At 40.5% G+C, this 17,205-nt stretch overlaps 1 protein-coding gene across 2 annotated transcripts; it reads left to right on the top strand.

Moving 5' to 3' along the window:
• Positions 1-2,032: 2,032 nt before the first annotated feature.
• On the top strand, positions 2,033-15,425 carry FAM177A1 (family with sequence similarity 177 member A1). Of its 2 annotated transcripts, none has more exons than XM_083863578.1 (5): positions 2,033-2,141; positions 6,075-6,251; positions 12,427-12,493; positions 14,219-14,316; positions 15,143-15,425. In XM_083863578.1, exons 1-5 carry the CDS (start codon positions 2,073-2,075, stop codon positions 15,353-15,355), a joined length of 624 nt encoding a protein of 207 aa, XP_083719704.1. In that variant the 5' UTR covers positions 2,033-2,072; the 3' UTR covers positions 15,356-15,425. The 2 variants fall into 2 exon arrangements, with proteins under 2 accessions (XP_083719704.1, XP_083719705.1); XM_083863579.1 differs by lacking the exon at positions 2,033-2,141 and adding an exon at positions 4,095-4,151.
• The last annotated feature ends 1,780 nt before the right edge of the window (positions 15,426-17,205 follow it).

Here is a 17,205-nt window from a genome sequence, read left to right as displayed (position 1 = left end):
AGATATGTCAATTTTATTTCTAAGATACATGCTGGAATGAACAAAGTCTATATTGCTCTTAGCTTAGCAAGCCAGGTACAAAATACTTTGGAGCCTGCTTAGAAAAATTGCCTGAGGATCTCAAGTCTGGGAAAAAAATACATCTGTGATGGAGGCACTAAGAACAAGAGTTCAACTATAGGAGCACAGCTAAATGGATTGGTGACTTACACGGCCTTTCATAGCTTGATGCAAATAAACTCTCCTGCAAATGTCTAACAACACTCTTAGCACTATTTCCTTGCATTAGGATTTTTGTACTCATCCTCTAAGGCATCTCAGAAAAGGCTGCAGAAAACTTTCTCTAGCATACAAGAATTTTGAAGAGCTAGAGTCAAGCAAAATTTGCTGGAAATGCTTAAGACTTAAGTCTGCCTTCCTGTGTATATCTTGCTGAAAGCTGTTGCTGCTGTCAGACAAGCTTTTGTCTGAGCTGTTTGAGCTCAGGCTGCTGCCGAGCAGCCTACAAAGAGGAAATGGTTATGGTCAATAGATGGCTGTGTCATAGAAGCTGGACAATTAACTATTAGCACACAAACAACTCTGGCTTTGTTAACTCTACCTTTCCATAGGACTTCCACCATTACTGTGCTAAATCTATTAAACTTGTCCAAGTTGCAAATGCCAATTGTTCTGGCATTGCTCTGTACAATATGATTGTACAGCTGCTCTAACCACAGCAGAGGTGAAGGGAAGCAAGTTGGTTGGTTGATGATTTAATGCTGCTCTTGAGGAGCTGTTGCTCTATGCCAACCAGTCCTTCACTATACAAAATGTGTACTCTGGGGATAAGAAATATTTATGTATCCTAATATTAGTTTGTTTCTTTGCAACTTTTAAGTGATGTATGTTTGTTGTAATCCCTTAAGCAGATATTCAGCCCCATACTGTCTAAAATAATACTCTAATCTTTCATTTGGTAATCTTTCTCTTTCTGTAATCATACATTGTGTGTTGGTCCTTTTCACAAGGGAACATTTTCTGCCTTCTGCTAGTGTAATTATAAGTCTGATGCATCTGTACTTCACCTGGGCTTTTGTCATGGGCTCTGCATTACGCTTTGATAATATGACTAAGACAGTGTCTGAGAGCCCATATTGTGCTCTAGAGTGTAGTTTTATGGAAACTATTCTTAATGATGCAGGATTGAGAGATGGCTGTTGCTGTCACGTAAGTGCATGTTACAGCCATTGGTTCCACCCCCTCACAAAAAAAAAAATTATAACTACTCCCTTCTCAATCTCATAAAAAGAATATTTCAGATCCTTCCACCTCCAGCTGTTGTCACTGGTAGTTGACATTCACTAATGTACATTATGCCGGGATCAGCAGACACTGGAGGCAGAAGGAGCAGCTGAGCAAACCTCTTACCTGGCAAACACTTCTCCCTCCTCTTGGGCCTGCATGTTATTGTCTCACCCAGCCGGGGCCCAGGGGCCAGGGCACTCCTGGTGTGCATTTCTTTCTTTATCAAGGGTTCTTTCTTTACAAAGGGCTGAGTTCCCTGCACCAACCCCCAATCCTCCGAGGCCGAGCAGGGTGGTCCTGGGCTAGCAAGCCCCCTAGCTACTGCCGAGGAGCTCCATCTGCTTCTTAAAGTGTTATTCTATGATTTTGCAGGGCTTCACGCTATTTGGGGAAGATGATGTGTGTTCTGTTCCCTCAGTGCAGCGGGGGTATGTTTCCGCCTCTGTGCGGGTGCGGCTGTCCCTGGCAGCGTGGCTGGCTCTGGCCTCTCCCCTCACTCCCTCCCGTCCGGTGAATGCCCGGAGAGAAGCGAGGTGCCCGGAGCCGGTGTAAGCGGTGTCCGGGCTCTGCTGGGCGGCTCCCGGCCCCCGTGCGCTCCGGCCCCGCCCCGGTGGGCGGTGTGAGGGGCGGTGTGTGAGGGGAGCTGTGACGGGCGGTGTGAGGGGCGGCGTGTGAGGGGAGCTGTGACGGGCGGGGTGACGGGCGGTGCCGCCCGGCCGCTCTCGCCTCCCCGGGCCGCGGCGGGCCCGCTGCCGCCCTCCCCCGGCGCCGCGGCGGGCGGGAGGATGGACCAGGGGCTGTCCGCCATCAGCCTGTACTGCGCGCCCGCCGGCGCCGCCATGGAGCCCGAGCAGGTGAGCGGGGCCGGGGGGCGGCTCTCCGGGCGCTGCGGGCGGCGGGGCCCGGCACAGCCGCCTCCGGAGCGGGGCGAGGCCGCGGCGGGGCCGGCCGGGCCGTGGGTGGGGCCGCGGCCTGAGCCCCCGGGGCTGTGCGGGGCTGGGGAGCCCCCGGGGCTGTGCGGGCTGGGGGAGCCCCCGTTCCCCGCTGTGGCGGCGGGTGCAGCGGCCCGGCCGCGGGAAAGCAGGTCTGTCTGTCTGTCTGTCGGTCAGCCGGCCTGTAATTACAGTCAGCGCGGCGGGCACGCGTGTCTCCGGTGTCTCCCGCTCGCCGGCGGACAATGTCTCTGACAGGCGAGCCTGATGAATATTAAAGTGAGACAGGTTTCCACTTCCCTCCGTGCTGTCAAGTTGGCGGAGGCGTGGGAGGTGACCGGGGACAGCGGCTGTTAATTACAGCTCGGCCGGGCGAGCTGCCCTGCCCCGGCCTGGCTCCGTCCGCGGTGCTGTGGGCGCTGCCCCTGCCCCTTCCCGGTTCGGTGCCTTTCCAAGGCTTGTTGGGAAGGTGTCTTTTCTCATAGTCGTTCTCCAGTACTGTCATCTTGTTGTCCTTTGTTTCTGAAAGACTCATGTGTAACACAAGGGTGGGAAGTCAAACAAGCAATATGAAAAAACCCCAAACCACTCAAGCCTAAACAGCCCTCGCCTCCAAAACCTAGCCAAGAAAAAGAATCAAAATAATGAGTAAGACAGTCAAGATAGCACAGAAGAAATATTTTTCATTAGCTATTACCAGCCTTCTAGTGACTAGTGGTATCAGGTCAGTAGATCTGTGCAAATTGAATTTGCTCATCTTTAGCACGGAGAGTGGACATCACACACTTTGACCCTTTGGGTCACAAGCTCTTACAGGGATTCCTGCGTTTGACAGGTTAAAAGGTGCCAAAGTGAATAGCCTGGTCTCCCTACTACTTTTTTACTTTTCTGCTTCATCTCCTTCATGAAACCAATGTTATTGCATCACCTAATACCACTTGTGTCAGCTCTCCCAGCTTGCCTCCAGGTGTCCAGGCACACCTTATCCTTAATTGTAGTTTATTTATTTTGGCATTTTATATGTGGACTAAAATTCTATTGTGCTGGGTATTGTATCAGCACTGTCAGAAGATCCCCTGCTCTCTCTCTCTCTTTGTGGACAAAGGTGAGATAGAGTGGGTGTAGAGAGGGTAAACAAGGAACATGAGTTTCAGATCCTGACTGCCTGACAGGCAAGGTTTGTATGTGTGCCATAAAGCCAAAAAAAACTCCAAGAGGACATTTAAAAGAAAGGGGAACTCACCTTACTGTGTTTACTGAGTACTTTAAGAGTGTTAGCTAGTGTGGCAAAAGCACAAGAGTGACCAGCCTTGGTGTCCAATAGTTGCTGGGATAGAAGTGAAAGTAAATACTTCTGTGACGTGGGCACAAGTGCTGAGTCTTTCAAGACCATATAATGTGTTTGAGGAGGAGGAGCCTGTGGAAAAAAAACGAGGTCTGAAACCTGACTAAAGCCATACACTAGAATAAAAATCTTTATAAAAGCTTCCTAAATTTGAAGAGAAGATCTAATTTTTAAAGGAAGATCAAAAGTATAAATTCTCAAACAAGAAATACCGTAACATTTGACCTATAAAGTGAATCTAGCTGATCACTCTAGAATAGATCTGCATTACCACAGTTTCAGAAAGATAAAATTTATTAGTGCTGAACTTTCTGGTTGTACCTGGGAGAGTTGGCTTTTATTGATGTTGTGCAGGTAAAACAGTCATTAGGCCAGTGATGACTAAAACCCACACTCAGGTTTGTTGCCTAGGTAATAACCAAAACAACACATGACATACATTATTTTATTTGATAATGTAGTGCTTTGAGCTAGATTAGTAAGGGAACCAGGTTCACTGTTCTTTGGTGAATCCTTACTGTCTTGAACTACTGCATTTGTGTGAAATGTACCTGTACCAGCTATGTGGAGCTGCTTTCTCCAGTAGTGTGAGTGTGGGATGGGTGTTCAGGCAACTAAAGCTTGCTTTTAAAACTTAAAATATTAAACAGCATTTTTTTTAAAGTTAAAATATTTGAAGCATTTGCACTAAATGAACCAAAATCAGATGAAGAGACTGTGCTTTTAGAGGAACTCTAAGGAGGGGCTTACATTGCTTGCTGTTCTTAATCACAATGCCATTTATGATGTGTTTGCAAGAAACAGTACTGTTCAGTACTGTGACTAAATATAAAAACAGTGTCATTGTATGATGCCAATAAAGGAGTGTGGAATGTTCATGAAAAGCTGATTCTGTGGTGCTTTTTACATGAAAAGATACAGAACCGAGTCACGGGAAGTGGCACTTTTATAATGGCAGCAAGGAGCACTCCCTGTCCTCAGGTTGCTTCACTGTTTTCAGCATTTGTGTTTTTGTAGCTTTGCTCTGTTCCCAAGACTGATAGGCAGCAGAGAGATTGTACTGGCCCCAGATAGTCGGTTTTGTCTTTCTACATGAAAATGTGATTCTGCCTAAAAATGTAATCCTGTTTCAGCTGAATTACCCCATTGAAAACTTGCTGCTGGATTCTGCTCTGCTCCTGCAGGAAATGCCTGAAATGTGCCACCGTGGCTAAAGCAGTGCTGGGGGAAGCTGAGATGACTTGCAGTTTTGAGAAGCAGTGGTACAGGGCTGGGAGAGATGATGAATGGGTGCGCTCCCTCTCCACACTGTAGAGCTCAGCAGAATCTGTGGCTGGAATGAAGGAAACAGTTCTGCTCCCAGGACCCTCTGCTGCCTCTCTCTCCCCCATGCCCACTGTCTTTCCTGGCTAACCAAGCCTGCTTGCCTTGCAAAGCTGTGCTGTGTAATCTGGCCTGAGAGATGAGGATGGTGATGCTGCACTTGCAGTGATTAAGGGATGTCTTACAGCTGTGTGATGAAACATGTGTTTTTATTTATAATTTTGAATTGTGCTCTGTAAAGATCATTAGATTTGTATAGGGAAGAAGCTGGAAATTGGAATGCATTTTATGCAACGTGGATTCTGCACACACTACGCATGTCATTCCTTATGATACAGTTTCAAATTACATGAGCTCATGCATTTTTAAAAATGTTCATGGTACATTAAAAACATGTGGTTGGCATTTTGTAACCTCTGTGGCCTTTTCTACATGACAGAAGTGTTTTCAGCACAGTTTTGCAGTAGCATCTAAAACATGAGGGCTCTGTTTTGATAGCTGCAATACAAAACCTTACTAAAATTCTCTGCCTGCAGGACTGACTGTCCTAGAGATTTATTGCCTGGCCTTTGAACTGGAAGTATATATTCTCAATGCTTGTGACCCAAAGACTGCACTGTAGCATTCAGCAGCTGGAGAACACAGCCAGACATTGTACTTCACACTTTGCATGTTCTTAGCCACAAAACTGAGTGTTGTCCTTTTACCCTAGTCCCTTGTACTAATCATGGTTGCTGATAAAAGCCCACAGGGGCAGATTCCTTGGTGCCTCTTTTTAAAGCTTGAGTCTGCCTGTCTGGTTATTCACTTCTCTTTTGTGTTAGAGGTGTCTGTCTGAACTTGCAAAGAGATGGCTACAGCCTATGAACTACTTGATTAATTTCATTAAGTAATTCAAACCCAACAATACTTTTAAATATTAAAATGTATGTGCTTATCAAATTATTTAATGAAATATGGCTTCCTCAGAAGAAACCGTTTTGTTACTTTTATAGAAGGGATCACTTCTTATGTATGTGCAAACAAGAATGTTTCGGTCTTTTACCTACAGGCAAGCTCTTATAAATGTCCACTGTAAGTGCTAATTAATCTAAAATATTTTAAATATTTCATGCAGTTTTTTAAGGGGGAACTTTCCAGTTCCAGAAGCATGTACTTGAGATAATGATTTTTTTTTTCCTTTATAGCAACTTTCAAAAGGAGATAGCGGCTTTGAGAATGTGGAGCTGGGTGTCCTAGGAAAGAAAAAGAAAATTCCAAGGAGAGTTATTCATTTTGCAAGTGGAGAAACAATGGAAGAATATAGCACAGATGAAGAGGAAGATGAACAAGAGAAAAAAGACCTGTTGCCACCTGTAGATCCTGTAGGTATTTTACTTGAAAAATTGCTACTTCTGGTTTACTGGGCAACTATAAGCGTTTTATACTTAATTTTTTGTGTCACAAATCTGATACAGTCTTTAGTATTATAAATCAAATAATTTGATCAGCTTAATGGAGTCAGAAGTCTGTGAAAAGGATTACAGGGAAATTTTGTCCTGAAGTTCTCCTCCACTAAAGTAGCCTTATTAGTAAGAAATGGGGTTAATTTCTTCACAGTTCTAGTTTGTCCTCTCCAGCATCTCCCTTTCTAATAATATTTGGCTTGTATATCCTTGATTTGTACTGTTGTTTAAAAAAAAAAATTGGAAGGGAGAAATTTTTTCCTTATGTTTGTTGACAGTGGAGAATTAAACCTGTAATTTTGGGTTACCATAACAACCATTTGATATAATTAAAAGAGTATAGGAGGGAAAAAAACAGATGACATGGAGAAATAAAGGAAAACTGGTGTAATTCATGATTTATAAAAGACAGATTTTAAAGGACCTGCTTAGCCCATGTAAGTAATGTTCATCTGTGTTGTAAGCTGTTGGGATGTTGGTCAGCCTGTGAATGGAGTTTCCTTTTATTGGTCCAGATTCAAGTGAAGTCTCAACAATTAAAGCCGATAGTGTGTGTTGTAGCTGCTAAAATGCATTTTCTTTTTTGTCAATGATTCTGGATCTATACTTAGAGGTAAAATGAAATATATAAACTGTTTTATCCTGTTGGCCTGTCTGATAAACTATTTTGTGGTGATAGTGTGGTTGCAAAGCTTACAGCCTCATGTGCCAACACCAACAGCAGCAGCTCCCCACCCTCTGGCAGTCAGTCCCAGAGAAGATCCACATCCTGCTCTTCATCTCTCCACATGCCCAGCCTCATGTTTGTTTGATGACAAGCCCAGAAACTGGTGTCCCAACCACCTCTACCTTTCTGCCACAATCCTTGCCCCAATAAATTGAGTCTGCAGTCCTGTTCCTATTCCCTGCCTGCTGGTGGAGTTCTGTTCTTGGCCCTCTCTGCACTGTGCACCTGTGCTGAGGTGGGGACTCCCACACTGGCTGTGTCCTCCCCGAGGTGCTGCTGTGTGCTCAGGCAGCCAGGAGTCCTGGCTTTGTGCAGCAGCTCCTGCCTGCTCACACACTGGGGGCACACACTGGTGTAGAGCTGCTTGTTCCCACACTTCAGAGAAGAGTCCTTGCATGCATGGAAAACACTGCCCTGCTTTCTGCTTGACTTTGCTGTTGAAATGACTCCTGCACCATTGTTTGGGAATCCATAATTAAGAAATGTTGTGGTTGAAGCTTTCTATTTACTCTACAGTAGTAGGCCCTGTATTTATCAATATGTGTATCCATCCTTGGAGAGCTCAACTTTCTTGAAGGGACTGAAGATTTTGACTTTCTGCTTATACTCTTCTGAAGAGGTGGTGGACCATAAGAAGTTTTCCTTGACTGTCAAACAATACCCCTCTTCCCCTCTATCAAATTAATTTATCTTGAAGGAGAAAAAACGATTGAGGACTAAGCTCCAGTGAGACTATGGGAATTCAGGTGGCATTGGGAGTCCACAAGCTAAGCTGTTGCATTGCATTTTGTATGGATTGATGGCATTGCTCTCTTTCTTGGTAGGCAGTTATTGTACGCAACAAAAAATAACATTACCCTGATACCAGGTATATATTAGCAGTATTAAATACACACAAAGTATATGGTTGGAAAAGAACTGTATTGTAACCACACACAATGAGTAAGATGCTAAGCTGCCTTGCTGGGCACTAGGGTGTTTTTTCCTCCTTAAGGATCTTCTCAAATAAACGAAGGAACTGTGAAACTTGCTGACTAATATGGTAATGTTCAGGTATCTTCAGGGTGGTGTCTGTTCCCCGCTAGACAGTCATGTCAGATATCCATGGATGTCTGAGAGATTTTTGTTCCCAATTGTAATGATCAGGGAACAAAATGTGTATAATTTTTTGTGCCATTTCCTGGCAGTAGAAGAGTTCCACGGTAATGCAGTGATGGAAGGCTCACCAGCCTTGGTGTAGGTGTTGTGAGGGCAGAGACATGCATGCTCTGTGCAAATGGACACTTAACTAAAGAGCCCTCAAGTGTGCACATCAGCCAGGAATGCTGCATGATTGTTCCCCTCCTTTCCTAATTCAGATTTCTTTTCTGAATACCAAAAAGGATATTGTATGGTGGAGTTAAGATTGTGTTATTCTCCTTTTATAGTTTATTAAATCCTTAATTTTGAACACACTTTTTAATAAAAGGACCTCCCAAGCCAGAGTAGTTTATCATGGAGTAATTTATTGCATGCCTTATTATGTATTTTTTTACCTCTGACAGAATGAATTGATTAGAGCAGGAGTTGCCATTAAGTGAGGTTTACTTTATCTGCTGCATGGTTTGTGTATCCCAGCTGAGCCAGACAATTGAAGAAATGTTAGTCCAAGCTGAGCTTTGATGTTTTAGCCAACAACTGCTTTTAAAATGTTTTTTTTTTTTAGGATTTCTATAAAAGCAATTAAATAGTCTGTTTGCTGAGACCAGCATGCCTAAAACTTGTTATCTCAGTTGGGATACAAAAAAGTATGTTGCAAGTAATAGCTGTTTCTGGACCAGTTTATTTTTAGAAAAAGCACATTTAACATTTTGAATAGAAACTTTCCATCATGAAATTTCAAAGCTCTGCTGGGATTAGCATCCTGGCAGTTTTTGAATGAGTTTAACAGAAACATGTATTTTTATTGTAAAGAAATGTCTTCAGTAAGTACTTTGGTTTAATTGTGTTTTAGAGCTAAGCAGGCAATGCCAATGTGTTTCTTAGTAAGCAAAGTAGTATGTATATATCCTGGTAATACCAGAACACTTGGTGTGGCAGATCTCTATTACTCATAACAAAACAAATTCTCAAAAAGAACTGAGTTTTAAATTTTCTTTGAAACAACTCCTGTAGGTCAGCACTCAGTTCATTAACATTGTTAGACTGGGGTGTCCATTCTATTGTGTTTTGTATTTTTTAATCCAGAACACAGAATATTCTTTTTTAGAGAATAGAATTCAGTATTATCTGAATGCTCTCACACTGAAATTCAAATGCTTTAATAGCATAAATATATTTTTGATTCTTTTGTCCTAAAATATAGATGTTTGCACTCTATATGTCTACTTTCTTTTGTTTTTGTGCACCAAAACTTTATTTTGTATTTATTAAGAAGAAAATCATTCTGTTTATCCCTGGAGGGACACTTGATGTAAACTCTTTACTGCATTCACCTATGAGATGAGTAGGCAGAAGGTGGAATGTAAGTCTTCACAGAGAAGCTGTGAGCAACGTGACTGTTGGTGTGATAACTTTAGAATCCATCCCAAGAAGACATCTGCAACAAAGCTCCAGGAGAGATTTAATATTATTAACCTTCAATGCTCAGGAAGATTGAAACACATCCTTGCAGGAAGGTTATCTTGATATCCTGTAGTTAAAAGGACCTTAACTTCAAATAGCATAAGTTCCTCTCTTGAGGAACCATCAAACTCTGATTTCTTTTAAGAATTTGAGGATAAAGGAGAAAAATAGTCACTGACCAAGTAATAACTACTCATAATATGGTAGAAGCTCTTGATAGAGGATGGTATGTGTGTTCCTGATCTTGTTTTCACTGGCTTGTAGATGCCACAGTTTTACATGGTCTTACACAAAAGAACCTCTTACAGCATTGAACAGTCATTGATTAAGCTAATTTAAAATTCATCTTGGCACAATAAACAATGAAAAAGTATCTATTTGGTGATGTATATTAATTATTAAATACAGGATTTTGTTTTTCCTAAATCAGGAAATTATTATTTTTCTCATTTGGCCAATTTCTCTGACAAAAAGAAACCCTACATACCTCAGAAAGTTTAGGTGTTATTAGAGCTGAAATCTGCCAAAACTGAATACATATGTGGATTGTTTAGGAACATGATGTACTCAAAAATTCAAGGGAACATGTGTACTCCCTTTGGCAGCCCCATACTAGGAAACAAAATCATGTTCTGCTATTGAACCAGAGACCTTTGGTTTTATCAGTGATTGAATCCATTATGTTCATTCTTATTTAAATTAAAATTGTACATTAAGATTTTCTGTAATTTAAAAATCAGTTGTCAAAACCATTGTGTTTTCCATTTTAACAACAAAATAAAGTCAGGATAGCTGAATAATATAATTAAACATTGTAGAAATATCTTACTAAAGAGACTGCAGGAGAAATACAATAAACAGTGTATGCATTTCATACTGTCCTTTATTACCTGTAAAGAAGTACAATATTGCTGCATCCTTGAGTTGATTAAAGGCTGAAGATTAAGGCTTCTCTAGCTGGCCAAAGGAAGCTGACATACAGTACTTGGGTATGTGGTTCTGCAGGTCTGTAGGACATGACCTGGGTATGATTTTCCAGTTTCCAGCTCAGCATATTAAAGCTACTTCACAGACAAGGATTAATTTGATTAATTTGTACTGTTCGTGTCACTCGGATGGTTCCAGCTTCCCCAGTAGCAGTTCTTGCCTCACATCTGCCATTTCTGCTTCCATCTCCAGGGTGCTCTGGGAAGGCACCCAAGTTTACCCTGAAGAGGTAAAGGGGGAACGAGTGGAAAAAGCAAGTGATTCCTTGGAGGCGTTCCCTTGTTCCTGGTTGTTCCTGGTGGTTTACTCTCCAAACCATCTTCTTTCTCCTGTTCATTTCCTGTGAAGTAACTTCTCTCATGATTTTATATTGCTCTTTGAGACACTGGAAAGAAAGTTACTTTTTAAATTGAGGAGTCTGGCAAAGCCCTGCTTGTCAGGGATGAGGAAATGTCTGGTTGGGCTTTGTCAGAAAACAGAGATTCCCATGAAGCTGAACTTAGAAGTGCTTCCAATGTACCAAACTGATTTTTAGCTGTGGTGGAGGAGGAGTAGAAATAGAACCTCTGTGTCTGGCCAGCCTCAGCTGTTACCCATGTTTGTGTTACCACAAACTTGTTAGAATGTTCTGGATCTGAGTTACTTCTGTCACGTTGAAGTTCAGCTTGTCTTTTCACTCTGAAATATTATGGGGGCTCTTGTAGCTTCTTTCTTACAGCACACAGCAGGCCCTTGTTTGTCCTGTGGCCTGCATGAATGCTTTTTAACCCTGTCACCTCATCATGAAGGACTGTACAGAGCCCTGTCAGTGCCATTATTTGCACCTGTGGCAATAAGCTTTTCCAGCACTTCTTTTGACTTCTTCAACTGGACAAACTCCTCGTTAGCCTGTCTGCCAACTGAGCACATAATCAATGAGCTGGAGGTGCTTTTGTGTGAGCAGGATAGCAGCTGGTTTTGCTTACACTTCTACCTTGGCAGGACATTTTCCATATCCACTGCCAAAAATATATAGCATCTGGCTTTTTGTCAGCCTGCCCAACTTGAGTTTCTGGCTTGACAGACAATTTCTTGCTGCACTGATTTGTAGAGACTATGCTTGAAAAGCACCAAAGTCTAGTAGCTTCTGTACGTGCATACTGAGGCTATACCAGGTAGTTTCTGTAGCTGTATTATTTACAATAATATTGGTTGTTCTTGTACAGATATCTGTTAAATAAGATCATAGAAAAAGGTTACTACCAAACAGTTCTTAGCAGCAAGTAATAAATACTTACGTAGCTGAGTAGAGCTAATGTATTTTACTTAATAAAAGCTGACATTTTTAATTGCTACTTTCCAGAAGAAAAGTACTTCTAACTGAGATCTTTTCTAGGGGGAAATATGTATCAAAGAGCTCACCTGAATACAACAGCCTGTTAACTATAAATATGTTTTAGTTCACTATGAAAGTTGAATTTGCCTTTTCACAAAAGGGAAAGCCTACAATTTTTTCCACCATTAGCTTGGAATCTGCTTTTCCATTTTCTTTTTTATTACATGGGGTTTTTTGGTTTTTTTAACAGATACAGTCTCTTCCCTTGATGAAAAGCATAGCCTGTGGTGATACTTCGCTTCACTTGTTTGGTCTACACTTATTTTAAAGCAAAAACGTTGTAATAGCTGGAAAACAGAAAACACTGCATGTCTTTCTTCTCAAGCTGTTTGAGATTTTTCATGTTATTTTGTGCCATGACTGTACAGCTGTGCATATTCATACTCCTCTTGTTCCTGCAGACAACACTCACATGGGGACCCTACTTGTGGTTTCACATGCTGCGAGTTGCCACATCAACTTTATCAGGTATTGCTTTATTTATTTCTTGGGTAAACCACAAAGGGAATATTGAAAGTCACAAAGTCATGTTGACAGACTGTAAATCATCTTTGGGTTTACTTGTTGTTTTTTCAGAAGTATGAATTGAGCTGTATTTAATATGTGGAGATGTACTCTCCTGCCTTAGGCACTTTTAAATGTTTGGGTTTTTTTACTTGTAATAAACAACTCTTGCATGGAAGAATGAATGGAAAATACTCTTTTGATAAACACTTTTTCTCCTTTTTGAAGATAAGGAGATAGATTGATGTTGGCAAGGGAATATATTGGTTTTCTATTAGATTTTGTATGGAATCATTTTGTGTGATGTTACCTGAAAAGAATGCTGGCTGGTGTGCCCAAATTTACTGTTTTTCTGAAGACAACTAGAAAATATCCCAATAACACATCTAGTTGTGTGCCATAGAATGAACTTCTGAGGTTACAAAATAAACAGGACTATTGTCAACGGTCTTAAACTCACTGCACAGACATTTATTTGACTCATGGACCTCTTAAAATTTTGCTGAGTTTTAAAAATGTTTGTCATAGTCTTTGTTCTTTCCAAGGTGTAAAGTATCTTCATTGTTTTTTTTTTTTTTTCCACAAATATTATGGAGTTTCTATCATTGCACACAGAATTTTGAATATTTTAAATTTTTTTGGCAGTCTATTGTATTAGTTAACCTGTCCTTATTTTTAGAAACACTTTTTCTCTGATGTACAGTGTAATTATATTCCTTGACGCATCTGTTCTTCATATGCAAGGGTAGATATTGCTTTCCTGTTTTTAGAAGTCCTTTATGAATTTGAAGATCAGTCCTTTCTTTTTTGCACTTCCATTTTGGCTCTTACATCTGTAATTTGAACTTGTCTTTTGCACAGCACTCAGGATGCCAAGATATCTATAAAATTACTTATTTAAATGTTCATTGAAGCAGTCAATGACTGATTTCTAACTTTTTTTCCCCTGAAGATGATGAACTCATTTGCATCCTTGGAGCAGATTTACAATTTGAAGTGCAGAATATTTGACTTCTTGCTTGCCTTTATTCAGCCAGTGTTATCTGTAGCCATTACCATGGTAAAGAAACTACCTGACACAAGCTTACCCCTGTTCATACTTTTGACTGTGCCCTACCTGTTTCAGCAAAGTAGCACTGAATGTAGCCTACAGCTTGAAAATTGGGACAGCTGAAACATAAATGTTTTATTAATCCAATAGTATGCAGCACAGAACATTGTTAAAACTGATTTGAATTATGCTTATATCAATAAATACTGTCTAGTTTGCTAGTACCACTAGACTGAACTGCCAGTACAGTTGGTACCCATGTACTTTTGTCTGACTTTAATTTTCAGTTGAAGTTCAGCTCAAGGCTTACCCTTTAACTGATTCCTGGCAAAACAAGCTTAGATCCAAAGCAGAAACTAGCAGAATTCAAACACTATCACCATCTATATTCATTGGTTTTCATGTTCTTCTCCTTTTGTTCATTCTTTACCCTAAAGAACAATTATTAGTATATTCAGCTAATAATTATCTATAGGGAAATTAACTTCACAGATTTTTTTGTTTTTGTTTTATTTTGTGGGTGAAGTAGGACTACAGAAAACTGTTCAAGAAAGATGGTGATAATTTTTATAATAAAATTGCACTTAAGAAATTTCTTCTAGATATTAATCCTACGTAAACCTCTCTTTATTTTTTAGTGTGTGATTTCCTGGGGGAAAAGATTGCATCTGTTCTGGGAATAAGCACACCAAAATACCAATATGCCATTGATGAGTATTACAGAATGAAGAGAGAGGTATGTGTGTGAGCTAGGGTTCTTGCACTCCTTTTCTTCCAACTTGTCTTCCCTGGTATTCTAAAAAATAAAGTTTGTATTCTAGCATTAAAATGAAGCTTTAGACCCTCAATTCAGCTTGCCTCCAGTTTTCACTTGATGCATGACTAACACTTTCTTATCCACCAGCCTTTTCTCTCCAGCTCATCAGTCTTAGAAACGGGTGGGTCCTGACCTCTGCTCTGTTTCTCTTGTACAATCCATTTTCAAGTCAACACTGTGAGAAAGTTGGATGGACAGTTGCTGAACACTGTAAACAGGTGGCTGCTAGCAATACACTTTCCAGCTCTAAAACTTGTTCAACACAGTGTCAAGGGTAAATTGAACATGAGGTTACCATTTGTTCTAAAGCATAACAGGACAATACTGATAGGTAGCCAGTGCTTTAGGCAAAAACAACCAAACCCTTAATAATCTTCATTTAGAAGAGATGGAAGACATATTTAAAGCTTTATAACTTTTTTTTTTTTTAATTGAGAGCTGAAAAAACTTTAGAGGAGGTAGACCTATCACTATTGCTGTTAATTAAAACTGCTTATCTAGATATGTGTCTTTTTTCTGTTTGTTTAATGCAGTTTAATCCTTCACTTTTGGTGATTTTTTTTTTCCATAATGGGATTTCTGGAACGTACCTCGTCTTATGATCAACTAGTGATTGTTTTCTAGTGGAACAAATGTCCTTAGCTTGTAATAGCAACTGGTATGCTCTTATGGAAAGATTTCAAGTTAATCTAAGTAAGTGGTAAATAGTAAATAGTACCATATGAATCTGGTTATCACTTTCTAGGAGGAAGAGGAGGAACAGGAAAACAAGATGTCAGAAGAAGCAGAAAGACAGCATCAGGAACAGCAGAACAAGGCACAAGCTGAAGCTCCTGTCCAGACAGACCAGCCTGGAGCAACAGCATGCTCTTCATTTGTGAATGTAAACTTTGAAAATGAGGGAGATTGCCCGCCCATTGCGGAAAATAAACAAGATGTAGTTCCTGTCCCTCCTTAAGTGTAAAGCTCTATATAATGTAGGAAATAAGAACTGTCAGGTGTCACAATCTGCCTGTAAACAGGAAAAATAGGATTATGCTTGTTCAATGAAATAAAACTCCTACCATTCTTATTGATCAGGAGAGAGCTAGGTGGTGTCTGTTCAGTCTGTCTGCCTAATAAAGGCTGAGGCATTCTGCCAAATTGGCACTTCAGTTAAAATGAAAATTGCACTACAAACATTTGGTCTAAAATTGAATGTGTGAGCTAATTTTTGTGTAAAGCAAGTAGAAATGTCTTTTCTTGGAATTACTGTGTCTCTAACACCTGTGGATTGCACAGGAGTGCTGTTTCCTACTTCTAAAAACCTCATTTGCACATTGTTTGCAACTCGGCTCTCTATGAATAGATTAATAGGAATTAATATCCTGTAACTCAAAAGTAATTATAATGGAGTCGTATTCCCCCTATTTATTGTCACTGTTGTATGCATGTATTTTTTTTTTCTGTTGTTAACACAAGAGAAAAATGTTAGACTTAATGTTACTTAGATTAAAGGGTCCAACGACATTCTTTTTTAAAGTAAAAAAATCCCCAACCTTCCAGGAGGCTATAAGCACCCTTAAAAACTTACTAACAAGTATCAGCACTCTTTGAGGCTAATAGTGCTCAGCTGCTCTATTCAGTGCTGTAGCAAAGTTCAGTATTAGTATCAGTGTAGGATGTTCTCACTCCAAGCCCAAGAATTAAGAGACCCATGTGCTTGAATGCATGCTCTCAGTGGTCCTGGGAAAGAAACTAAAGTCTTAAATATTAAGTGCATTAGACACTCTGTGTAGTACCAGTCTAGAACTATGAACTGTTTTGGACATTGATTACCCAAGTCTGTGTACTTGAGTAACCTGAACAAAGTATGTGTTGAATGTTAAATTGCCAGTAAGGGATGTGCCACTGCAGATGGTTTTCATCTTGTTAGCACAGAATACATAAATAACCAGAAATGACAAAACCAAACTTAAGACTCTTTCCTTCTCTTAAATAAATATAATGTGTTGTGATACTGCACTTGCAACAATAGAAATTTTTGGTTTTGTTTAAATGAAGTGCAGGTAGCTCCACATGTAATACCAATTAAGGCTATTTTACTGCAATGACTATTGCACCTGTAGCTTGTAAACGGTGAATGGTTTACTTTGCAACAATCAGATGTCATTGCCCCAGTCATTTTTGGTGGACAGCTGTTGTAGGTAAAGAAGCAGAGAACCTGCACTAGTTACCATGTAGAAGATGACCTCTGTCCTTAAGATTTCTAAAAAGAAAGTTAAAAAAAGTCCACAATGAAATTGGGTTGTTGGGTATGATGATGTATCCCTGGCCTTGCTCCCACTGCCAACTAAGGAGCCTGATGTAACACCACAGGCCAGGTAACTTGGCTCTTAGTTTCTGGAATTAATTACATATTTCAAATGACTCTCTCCTGAACTAATGTCCTGTACAGCAAAAACTCTTCCTCTCATCTGTCTGTAGCTCTCCAGCACTACAGAAAATCTAAGAAGGAGGATTCAATCATCAGCTCTAGCCCATCTGTTTTGATACTCCATTCTTTGCCTTTTCTGAATTGTAAGACAGAGGGTGCTGACTAGAGTGTAAAATCACTCCTTAGCCCTGAACATCTGCAAGGGAGAGCTTGATTCAACACCTGGGGAAAACACAGAAAACCAGCTTGTTAGGAGCTCTTATAGTATCAAAGAAAGGAAACCTCAGATAGCTTGAGTAATACCTTGACAGCTGAAGGATACTTTGCTTTTCTTCCAATAAATTAACGTTAGTTGGTTTTTTTACCTCCTTTCCTACTATTTGTTGGATAAC

This window comes from Zosterops lateralis (genome assembly GCF_965231275.1).
Source record: "Zosterops lateralis genome assembly, chromosome: 6".
Lineage (NCBI taxonomy): Eukaryota > Metazoa > Chordata > Aves > Passeriformes > Zosteropidae > Zosterops > Zosterops lateralis.
Note: the sequence above shows the minus strand (reverse complement) of the source record. Positions and strands in the feature narration are given on the sequence as shown.